At 35.1% G+C, this 12,363-nt stretch overlaps 1 protein-coding gene across 1 annotated transcript in view; it reads left to right on the forward strand.

The window, feature by feature from the left end:
- Vps13a (vacuolar protein sorting 13 homolog A) overlaps positions 1-12,363 on the forward strand; it is a 195,495-nt gene that overhangs the window by 122,488 nt on the left and 60,644 nt on the right. The window contains exons 43-50 of the mRNA XM_028770191.1: positions 1,035-1,193; positions 1,334-1,589; positions 3,289-3,449; positions 5,381-5,484; positions 7,475-7,757; positions 9,164-9,559; positions 11,212-11,316; positions 11,426-11,572. Coding sequence (XP_028626024.1) covers positions 1,035-1,193; positions 1,334-1,589; positions 3,289-3,449; positions 5,381-5,484; positions 7,475-7,757; positions 9,164-9,559; positions 11,212-11,316; positions 11,426-11,572 — 1,611 coding nt within the window. The remainder of the gene's footprint in view (positions 1-1,034; positions 1,194-1,333; positions 1,590-3,288; positions 3,450-5,380; positions 5,485-7,474; positions 7,758-9,163; positions 9,560-11,211; positions 11,317-11,425; positions 11,573-12,363) is intronic.

The following is a 12,363-nucleotide window of genomic DNA, read 5'->3' on the forward strand; positions in this document are numbered from 1 at the left end:
TTCCTTCCTTCCTTCCTTCCTTCCTTCCTTCCTTCCTTCCTTCCTTCTTCTCTCCCACTTCCTTTCCTCCCTCTCTCCTTTTTTCTTTCTTTTCTACTTTGTACTTCCCTCCTTCATCCCTACATTTCTCTAACTTTCCTCCCCTCTATGATTTATTTCTCCCTATACCCTATTGAACATTGTATGTCAGTGTTTGAATATATTATGAATTTATGTAATCCTAAGAATCTGTGCCTTTAAATAGGTGAAATTGTGCTTATAAAGCAAGGAATTATCTAATTACAGCATGTTTCCTACCTAATGATGAACTCTACTTGTAGACACATCTTTAGGGCCTTAAAGTAAGGTAAAGTATCCCTGAGTTCCAGCCTTGTCTATAGAACAAATTCTAGGACAGGCAGGACTACACAGAAAAACTCTGTCTTAAATAACCAAGAAAAAAAAGTAAGGTATAACAACTGAATGTCTATTTTGGCATGCCTACCGTATTATATGTAAATGATTTAATTTAATTCTCTAGGTTATATCAGATGAAGGATTTGGATAAACTAATTTTATTGATAGTTTTTAGATTAGACTCATGGGCCATGAGTCTCTGAATTTTTAGAAGAAGGAAATAGTGCATGATCTTACAAATTCCCCTTCACAGCATTGCTTTGCTACTTTTGGGTGACTGCGCTACTCCCTAGTTCTGTTTCTGTTACCAATACACTAAACTGTCTCCTTGACTATTGTCAAGTGTGTGCTTTTGATTTACCTGAAGATTCCATATATATACTTCCATATATACTTACTTTCAAAATTTTTCTTTCTTCTAAATTAGCAAATTTATTGTATAGAATTTTTTTTCCTTTGGTATTTCCTCCTGTAAGCTTTGTGACATTACTTCGCATGTCCAAGAAATTTCGTTGGGCTGTATAACCCATGGGATCTGTAACTCTGTCTCTAATCTTACTTGCTTTTACTTTACAGACAAGTTATGTTATACTCCTACAAACAATTCTTTTATGTCTAATTTTAATTTATCCTTTTAGATGAAAAAGAAAGCAAAAGAGGCCATTGTTGAGTCTGATAGTGAAGAAGAAAACTACAAAGTACCAGAATACAAGACTGCCATAAGTTTTTATTCTAAAGACCAATTAAACATCACATTATCCAAATGTGGCCTTGTGATGTTAAATAATTTAGCTGAGGTAAGCAAAAGCAAGTATTTGAAACTTTAAATATTGAAATATTTCACATTGACCCTTAAGTGAGTGATGTTGTTATTTATCTAGTTACTATTCTCATGTACTTGGCCCACATGTCATTTACTCACAAATTTCCCTGTTAGGCGTTTACTGAAGCTGCTACTGGATCTTCAGCTGTCTTCCTAAAAGACCTAGCACCATTTATGATTTTAAATTCTCTTGGACTTACTGTCTCTGTTTCACCAAGTGACTCTTTTAACGTGCTCAACGTTCCTATGGCAAAATCATATGAACTGAAAGCTCAAGAGAGTTTAAGTATGGATTATGTACGAACTAAGGACAATGATCATTTCAATGCAATGACCAGCCTAAGCAGCAAGCTCTTCTTCATTCTCCTTAGTAAGTGAGATATTTTCTTCCTGGGTCTTTATAAAGTTATTTTCAAAAGCAATTTTACTCATTTGTAGTACCTTAGCACTTTTTAATAACAATATGTTTTCTGATTTATTGGGAACTATATTAATTACTTTTCTGTTAGTGAGATAAAACAGTGTGCCCAATACAAGTTGTAGCAGAAAGACTGTGTTTGGCCTTATGGTTCCAGAGGGTTAGAATCTCTGATGACTGAATACAGGCAGCAGGCATGGTGATTGCAATAACAAGGGAGCATTCACATCTTGAACTGCAAAGAATAAAATGATAGTGCTGCACTTTCTCCAGAAGGCCACACCTCCTAATAGTTCTTAAACAGCACTGCCAAGTAGGGATCATGTATTCAAGCACCAGAACCGATGGAGGCAGATGTCATTCAAACCACCAAAGGGACATCATTGTCCTCTCCAGTAGGTTGATTTCTTTGGTCACTAAATCTTGGTATTTCAACTTTGTCCAGAGCATAGTATTACTAGAACATTGACTAAGAATAATAAATGCTAGATCTCACTTAGCTTTTCCTTATTGATGTGTATGTGTGTCAGATGTTCTCACTGTGTTTGTTATGACTAAATATGCATTTTACAAAGTGAATGAGTTTTAAATGTTTGAATTAATGCAGGTGTTGTATTTTCTTTGTTTTCATATTTGTAATTTCTTTAAGATTTAGTTTATGTATAAAAATGTCTGCCTTCATGAGTATGTGTACATCACATGTTTATTTCATTCTCTGAAACTGGGGTTATGGATGATTGTGAACTACCATTTTGACGCTGGGAATTGAACCCAGGTTTTTTGCAAGAGCAACAAGTACTCGTGACTACTGACCCATCTCTCTACCCCCTTTAAAATCTTAATATTTTGCCTTTTAATGTGGAAGTCATTCTGCTTTCCACAATTTTTTCATTTTAATTGGAAGTGTAAAAATATGTAATTTCTTTAATTGCTATAAAATCTTGTTTTCTTACCCATACTACTCGATTGTCTGGCATTTCAGTAAGATACTGAGGGCAGTAGTGAATGGGTGCCGTATGAAAAGCTAACTAGACATAGAAGTCTACTAAAACACAGTTATTCTCATCAGGAAGTAGTGTCAACTGATGGCTGTTACTTGAACATTGTCTATGATGTGTTCTTATTTTACCTGTCTGTGAGAATTAGTTTAAAGAGTGAGGAGTCAAATTTATGCAAATTAAGTAATTTCACTTCCAATATAATGTGTACATTTGGTAAGTGTATGTGAATTTTTTTTAAATCAAATCTAAGTTGTATCTTAAAAGTGACAGAGTTAGAAAATTAAAATGGAAAACTGTCCTCATTTTGCTGTCTCCAGTCTCAGGAAGATTGAGACAGTGGTTTCTATGACAGAAAACTAGCAATAATTACTGTTGAATTTTATAACCATTCCTCCCAATACTGTTTAACTGTCATGGTTTTAGCTTAAATTCCTAAGTGAGAAATTTTTCCAGTTGTGTTTTTGATAAAATGCTTTGAAGGATTAAGGTGAATGTTGTCAAAATAGGTGACTTCTTAAAATAATTCCTTAATGTTGATTATATTCAAAGACTTTTTTCATTTAGTAGATAATAATCTCATACTTAACATACATTTAAAATTATTATTTAGTGAATTCTAATTAACTCTGGAGTATCTGTATTTAATTTAGCACCTGCTAACCACTCTGTCGCTGACAAGATCCCTTTAACAAAAGTGGGACGCCGTCTGTACACTGTAAGACACAGAGAATCTGGGGTTGAAAGATCTATCATTTGTCAAATTGACACAGTTGAAGGAAGTAAGAAGGTAACAATCCGCTCACCAGTGCAGGTATGAAGTAAAAAAACATGGTTAGAGGCTCTTTGCATGCATATGTTTGAAGTGGGCCTGGGATGTAGCTCAGTTGCTAGAATGTCAGCCTTGCATGAAGGGAACCCTGAGTTGATTCCAGCACCGCACACACACCTGTGCTGGCATACCTTTGTAATCCCAGCACCCAGGGATCATCCTTTGGTCAGTCAGTTTGTCCCTGCCTTGGATACAAGATACCCTGTTTCAGAAAAATGGAAAGAGAAATATCCAAGTAAATCATTGCTGAAAGATTACACACTGTTGCAGAGACATAGCCAGTGATAAGTCTCTCATCATCAGTACCCACTCCTGTGATGTAAGCAGTGGAACAGCACCATTGTTTATAGAGCTGCTTTATACAAGGTGTTCAGTATTTTATCAAAGTCTTCATCATATTTTGCTTAGTCTTTATGGTATGTTTATATCTTAGTAGTAAAACTACTAATAAAGACATTTTTACTTCATATATTTTAGTTGATCTTTTTTCTTGCCATTTTTATCTTTATTGAAGGATGTGAACAAAATTATTAATGTGATAAGTGACCTAGATTTTCAAACATTAAGCAACAATACTCCTATTATAAATCTTTGTCTTAAAATTATTAAATTTCTATAGTACTCTTAGATTTGGTTTGCTAAAATTACATTCAAAATGTTTAATTTTAAATTTAAAATTAAAAATTTAAATTTAAAAAATTATAAAAATTACAAAAATTTAAATTTAAAATTACAATTAAAATTTTAAAACTAAAATGTAAAGATTTTGATCTAACGTTAAACTATAGTTTAAATTGACCTAAGAAATTGGTTGTTATTTAATGAGTACTTACACTAATTCTGAGTTTGAAATTTTTCAGTTGTTGGCAAATTTATTTTGTACCTATTTATTATTACTCATTTTAACATAGATTTATCCTAGGAATTGTTTTATGACTGTAAGTCACAGACTTTATTTGAAGAATTCAGCTATATAAAATACTTGTATGTATTTTTAGTACTACAATATTTTGATTTTCTTTTGTGACCTCCAGCGTGTATCCTGATGACTTTCAATCTCCATTTCTCCCTGCTAGCGCTTCCCAGAGCCACCTCCTTCTCATGCCGCCCCATGTGGCTTTTTTATTATTACTATTTGAAAGAGGCTACTTTATAGCAGATGTCCTAAACTTCTGCCTCTTAAAATCCCTCTGCTCTTTTCTGCAGTATTTCCTGAGCCTTAAGTAGACATTGTGTTATGTTTTAATTGGGGGCAGACACTCCACAATCAGGTGGTCTCTGCATTTACACCAATTGTGGCTTTCTGTAACGATCTTTGTCAGCTGTAAAGAGAAGTTGCCAAAATAAGCTATAGTATTAATGTTTTAATGTAAGTTTTGTTTATTCTTTGATAATTTCATGCCTATATACAACGTATTTTTACCATATCTATCCTACACCCCATCTCCAAATGCTTCCTAAATACCCTTCTCTTAAATCCCTTTCCCAACTTCACGCCTTTTTATTTTTATTTTTTTAACTAGCACAATGAATCCAAGTAATGCTGCTCTTAATGTGCATCTGTATAGGGCCATGCATTGGAACAGGGACAACCTCCCAGGGACAGCACTTCTGAAGAAGATTGGCTCTCCCTTCCCCATCAGCCCTCAGTGACAAAGAGCTCCCCAGCTAGGGTGCTGCCTTCTTCCTTATACACTTCTCCCTAGTCTATGTTGGAATGCTGGCTGGCTTAACTTTATAAAGTAAAAAACTGGATAATTTCATTTTCAAAAGATAGATAATTATATGTTTGCTTCTAATTTATATGACCAAGCTAATATTGCCTGTATAGTTTCTATGTTGATACATAAATAGACATATTTTTAAAATAGCTTTTCTTATATGACTATTAAATATATTTTGCTACTTTCCAGATTAAGAATCATTTTTCAATCCCAATATCCGTTTTTGAAGGAGATACTTTATTGGGAATTGCTTCACCTGAAAATGAATTTAACATACCATTAGCATCTTACCGGTGAGTTCCTTATCTTTTTACTCACCCTAACTATTTTAGAGAATTTTCAGTTTCAGGTTCATTACAGATATATTTGAATTTCAAAGTTTGATTGTCTATACTCTTAGATATCTCATCTAGTCTTGATTTCAAGGTACGTAGGTATCTTCTCAAAAGTAAAAATTACTGTATTTTAATCTGCACATTATTTATACCTTTATTAATACAGTTATTATATATTTACATGTTCATGTGTTTTAAAATGTCTAAAGTAACATGATATGGTTTCTACATTTATAAACTGAAATGATATTTACTTTTCAAAGTTTTTAAAATAGAAGTTTTAAAAATTGCTTTAGAAAAAAATCTTATTTTATTTATATGTTTCTATTAATAGTTTGAGAATAGAACTGTAATGTAATCTTAAATAAACTTGATGTAAATGTTATGTTTTCAGAAAAATAAATTATAGTAAATTAAGACTTAACATTGTGTATTTTTGTATCATAATAAAGTTTTTGGAGATTGAATTTTAACTGGACAATAAAACCTTCTGTAGCATTCAGCACTATGGCTTAACATTTTGGAAGGCACACTAAACGTCGACTGTTTGAGCATACCAATTTTTGTATATTCAGTTGTGTCTTCTGGTTGGTACTTAGTAGATCCTATAAGTGTTTTGATATCCAGGCATCTTGTCTCATGCCTACAATTCTAAAACTTGGAACTTGAGCCAAGAAGCTGCCATAAGCATGAGGGTAGCTTAGGGTACATAGGGAGTTTCAAGACAGCCAGAGCTACAGCTTCAACCTTGTTCCACAAAATTTAATATAAATAAATAAATAATGAAATAAATGCTTTGACAAACTGAATTTATTGGCCTTTATTTGAGGGGATTTAATTTTTATGTAATACTAGAAATCAGAATGTAAAGTAGATTAAAATTTAGAGGGATAATATAGAGGTAGAAAAGGCAAAATAAACTGTTTTGACATTAGTTTAGTGTGTGGATCACACTAAATATCACCTCTAACTCCAGAGCACTAATAGCTGGAAGTCACAAGAAAGGACAATAGGGTGGGAGGTTCAGTGTCCCGTTGAGTCAAGTTACAGTAGGTAGTTAAAACCATAACTAGATTTACAGATGAAAGATATGTATAGAGGACTAGTTTAGAAGCAACGTGCTTGCCCAGAAAGTGCAGTTTTATCCCCAACACTGTGGAAAATGATTAGTTAATTAAATAATTAGTTAACTAAAAATTATTTATACATACAAAGTTATGTCTTAAAAATGATTCTTGAATGTAGCTTAGTTTTAGAAAGTTACGCTTAGGGCTGGGGAGATTGACCAATAGGTAAAGTGCTAAGACATGAACTCTTGAAAGTCATGGGAAAGGTGTTTGTGGCTGCTTGTCTCTAATCACAACACTGAGAAAGCAGGAGGTGACTCTCTGCTTGTGGGCAGCCCATCTAGCCAAACCAAAGCTCCAAATGGAGTGAGAGACCCTGGTTTCCACATGCATATGCATGCACCGTCACATACATACTCCACATGTTAATGCACGCATCCTACGTACATGCACATACTATACACTATAAACAACTGGAAGATTGTTTTGATTGCATAGTTCTGAAACATGAAAACCCCACTCATTCCAGCAATACTGAAGGAATTCAGTGTCTCAAGTAATAGCCTTTTAATTTAAGGTTTTTGGTGGTGGTGGTGGTGGCGGTGGTGGCGCTGATGCTTGTGCTGGTTGGTTGGTTGGTTTTGGTTTTTTGGCGGAGGGGGTGATTTGGTTTGATTTTGTTGTTACTTGTTTGTTTTGTTTGTTTTTGGAGTCAGGGCCTCCCCGTGTAGCCCTGGCTGTCCTGGAACTATAGACTATGTCTACACTATGCTGGCCTCAAACTCGGAGATCTGCCTGCCCCTACTTCCTCCACAACCCACCACCACTTGACCTAATTCAAGGTCTCTTAAAATGTTTTAAAATTTTATTTATTGGTGCAGATCATCCCTTTCCTTGAAGCCAGAAGATGAGGACTATGAACTATGTGAAGGAATTGACTTTGAAGAAATCATAAAATATGATGGACAGCTTCTGAAGAAGAAATGTAGATCTATACGCCCTTCTAAGAAATCGTTTGTTATTAATATTGTCCCAGAAAAGGATAATTTGACTTCCCTGTCAGTGTATTCAGAAGACGGCTGGGACTTACCATATGTGATGCACTTGTGGCCACCTATCCTCATCCGGAATCTTCTTCCCTACAAAATTGCTTACTACATTGAGGTACTTCACAGCTTCTGAGTGTTGTCCTGTCTTTGACTTTGTAGCTTGATTCATTTAAAGTTCTAAACAAAATAGTTTAAAACTGTAACAGAGGTTACTTAAAAACAGGCATTTAGCAAATGGAAACTTTAATATCATGTTTAAGAAGATAATCTAGGACCTTCAAGCCTAATGACCTGAGTTGAATGTCCACAACTCACATGATGGAGAGAAGCCACTACAGAAAGTTCTCCAGTGACCTCCACAACAGGCCATAGCATGTGCACGCATATGTGTGGGCTTTGTCTTTTACTCACACAATAAATAGACCAAATTAAGAAGTTTTCAAAAAGTACTGTCTATTTTAGATTAAATGTGGGTTTTCTCTTTCCTAAATTTTTTTTGTAAATATTTTTAAATACTTATCGATATAATAAAGTAGCTCTTCACCATTGTCTGTTCTCTGTAGGTTTATTTAACTCTGTGAGTTATAATATGTTTACAGTTTTGTGATGCATTTTTACGTAAGAGGAATTAACTTAACTGTGGTTATGTTTTTAATGTGACAGATTATGATAATGATAAATAGCTGATACTTAGCCATCATGGCTGGGAGTTATATCCTAACTCTACCAGTTACTGACTTAGGTGTCTAGGTAGATTATATTTTTATATATTTGTATTAAATAGAAATAGTGATAAAACTTATATGGTTAGGACATGGGACAAATTAAGATAGTTAAGTAAATAGAGGATTTACCACCTTGTGTTGTAAGAACATGAGTATCATTTATTAGGCACATTAGAACATCAACACCACCATCATTGTTTTGTGAAATAGTCTGTTCCGAGTAAAAGTTCAACAATTGATACTATTTAAGACTTAAGGAATTCTGTTATAATGGTAGGAAAGCTGGAGAAAAGAGTAGAAAGATTGTAGAGATAAGAAGTAAAGTAATGAAATTGTACGTAGAGGAAAATAAGTGATTTTTTTCCATATATAGTAAATGACATGAACATGAATGGATGAAGGGACTGTTTTTAAAAGTGGCAGACAGTATGTGTTGCTCTTTTTAGTTATACAATATTCTTGTACATTTTTGTTACTTTGTAAGTTAGGGCTTATTTTATTTTTACTATATGGCATTACAGTTATATCTTGCTGTGAAGTTCCACATGTCATTTAATCTTAGTCGTTCGTAGTAGTTTATCTAGACCATTTTATAGGTACAGTTGGCCAAATGTAGATCAAGCACTGGGGTTGCAGGTGAGGGGGGTAGATTTCCAGCTTGAAGAACACTGATGACTTGTTCTGAAAGTTATTCAAAAAGAGTTTTGCGTGGTATTTTGAAAGAATGAATGCATTTGGAAGTACATTTTTCAGAAGCATGTTTAAGTTTGGTTTTTGCTTTACTTTCTTACTCCAGGGTATTGAGAACACTGTTTTTACTCTAAGCGAAGGACATTCATCCCAGATATATAATGTAGAAATGGACCAAGCCAAGCTACATTTAAAATTACTGGATTATCTTAATCATGATTGGAAAAGTGAATTCCATATAAAACCTAATCAACAAGACATCAATTTCATCAATTTTACCTGTCTCACAGAAATGGAAAAGAGTGATTTGGATATTGCTATCCATATGACTTACAATACTGGTCAGACAGTTGTAGCATTTCATAGTCCATATTGGATGGTCAATAAAACTAATCGGATGTTACAATACAAAGCAGATGGAATTCACCGAAAGCATCCACCTAATTACAAAAAACCAGTTCTCTTTTCCTTTCAGCCAAACCACTTTTTTAACAACAATAAGGTATGTGTCATTTTTTCTTTTGTTCTTTAAATAAACATTCTGTTTCAGTTTTTAGAGCTCTGAACAATAAAATCTGAAATTTAAATAGAAATAATATTTGAGATTACTGTACTGGGTACAGTAGCATTTACAGCTAATCCCAGCATTGGGGAGGCAGGAGCATGTTGATTTTGAGGCCTGTGTATGTACATGCTAAGTTAAATCCAGCCTGAGTTACACAAGAGACCTTGTCTCAGAAATATCTAACCATAAAAATACTGTAAGCATTTAATGTTAAGAAAGATGTGAGATTCCATCTCACACCAGTCAGAATGGCTAAGATTAAAAACTCAGGTGATAGTAGATGCTGGCGAGGGTGTGGAGAAAAAGGAACACTCCTCCATTGTTGGGGGGACTGCAAGATGGTGCAACCACTTTGGAAATCAGTCTGGCGGTTCCTCAGAAAATTGGACATAGCATTACCTAAGGATCCAGCTATACCACTCCTAGGCATATACCCAGAAGATGCTCGAACATATAACAAGGACATATGCTCAACTATGTTCATAGCAGCCTTATTTATAATAGCCAGGAGCTGGAAAGAACCCAGATGTCCTTCAACTGAGGAATGGATTCAAAAAATGTGGTATATTTACACAATGGAGTATTACTCAGCTATTAAAAACAATGAATTCAAGAGTTTCCTAGGTAAATGGATGGAACTAGAAATTATCATCCTGAGTGAAGTAAGCCAATCACAAAAGAACACACATGATATTCACTCACTGATTATTGGATATTAGCCCAGAGGCTTGAAATGCCCAAGATGCAACTCACAGGCCACATGAAGCTCATAAAGAAGGAAGACCAAGTGGGGGTGATTCGGTCCTTCTTAGAAGGAGCAACAAAATACTCAAGGGAGCAAATATGGAGACAAAGTGAGGGACAGAAACTGAAGGAGGGGCCATCTGAAGACCTTTCCACCTGGGTATCCATCCCATGTGCAGTCACCAAAGGTAGATGCTGATGTGGAAGAAAGGAAGTGCATGCTGATAAGAGCCTGATATGGATGTCTCCTCAGAGGCCTTCAAGAGTCTGACATATTCAGAGGCAGATGCTCACAACTAGCCATTGAACTGATAATGGGGTTCTCAATAGAGGAGTTAGAGTGAAGACTGAAGGAGCTGAAAGGGTTAGCGGCATCATGAGGAGAGCAACAATACCAACCAACCACAGCTCCCAGGGTCTAGACCAGCAGCCTGGGAGCACTTAGGGAGGGATCCAGGGCTTCAGCTGAATATGTAAGAGTGGAGGGCCCTGCTGGACATAGGTGGAAGAAGAGAAACTTGACCTCATGAAGGCTGGACGCCCCAGGGGGTGGGAATTTTGAGGGTGGGGAAGTGGGAGTCGGGGGGTAGATAGGGGTTACATCCACAGAGAAGAAAGAGGAGGGGTAAGAGAATAGGGGGTTCCCGGGTGGGTGGGGGATGGGGTAAGGGGACAACATATAAAATGTAAATAAAACATCCAATAAAAAATTTTAAAAAAAGAAAGATGTATTATATTATTAATATATTTTTGGCTAAAATGTACAAGGCTTTGTGTTTGACCTTCCACACCATACGTAGCTAAATGGTATATAAATTATAATTTATCTCAAATCTTTCCCCTAGGTTCAGCTTATGGTAACTGATAGTGAGCTTTCTGATCAGTTTTCAATTGATACTGTTGGTAGTCATGGAGCCATTAAATGCAAAGGCCTGAAAATGGAATACCAAGTAAGTTTCTTCTGTGTTAAAGAAACATTTATTTACAATGTATCTGTTAGGTACTTACATTTTATACTTGTACAATGGTTTTCAAACAGTTTTAATTTTTTGCTTATAGGTTGGTGTCACTATAAATCTCAGCAGTTTTAACATTACCAGAATTGTGACATTTATTCCTTTTTATATGATTAAAAACAAAAGCAAATGCCATATATCAGTGGCAGAAGAAGGAAGTGATAAATGGCTTTCTCTTGACTTAGAGCAGGTGCGTAAATGAATTTCATAATATATTTTCTTTTTCTATGTACAATGTATATGATAGATATGAATGAAAATACCACAGGGAAGCCTGACTTGTAAAGAGGAAGTATGCAGATTAAAGCATACTTCTTTTAGTTGTGTTTTATTTTTAATGTTACATTCCTTAAATTATCATACAGTTTTAATTCTCCTGCACCCTAATTTTGTTTCAGTTCTTTCTTAGGGTTTTACATTGTGAAGAGACACCATGACCAATGCAACTCTTATAAGGGCAAACTTTTAATTAGGCCTAGCTTATAGGTTCAGAAGTTCAGTCTATTTTCATCAAGACAGGAGGCATGGTAGTGTCCAAGCAGACAGGTTCTGGAGAAGGAACTGAGAGTTCTACATCTTGTACCAAAGGCAAACAGGATAAGATTAACTCCCTCCTGGCTAGGAGGAGGGTCTCAAAGCACACCCCCACAGTGGCACACTTCCTTCAGAAGGCCACACCTACTCCAACAAGGACACATCCTAATAATACCACTTCCTGGGCCAAGCATATTCAAACCATCACAAGTTTCATGAAACTTTATTGACTTTCTCCTAGGTTTTACTTAACTATTACAAACTGGGCCCTTGCTCCCTAGGATTACTTAGCTTAATCATGACAATAGACCTATTGTTCTAATAAGTTCTAATAAGTTTGATTAAATAACCACAGTAGACATTTGTAAGTAGTGTTAGTAAATAACTAGAAGTATAGATAAGATATTATTCAAGAACAGCAAATTATTTGTGTTCTTTATGAAGCTG

Source organism: Grammomys surdaster, unplaced genomic scaffold, assembly GCF_004785775.1.
Source record: "Grammomys surdaster isolate TR1022 unplaced genomic scaffold, NIH_TR_1.0 198, whole genome shotgun sequence".
In the NCBI taxonomy this organism is placed as follows: domain Eukaryota; kingdom Metazoa; phylum Chordata; class Mammalia; order Rodentia; family Muridae; genus Grammomys; species Grammomys surdaster.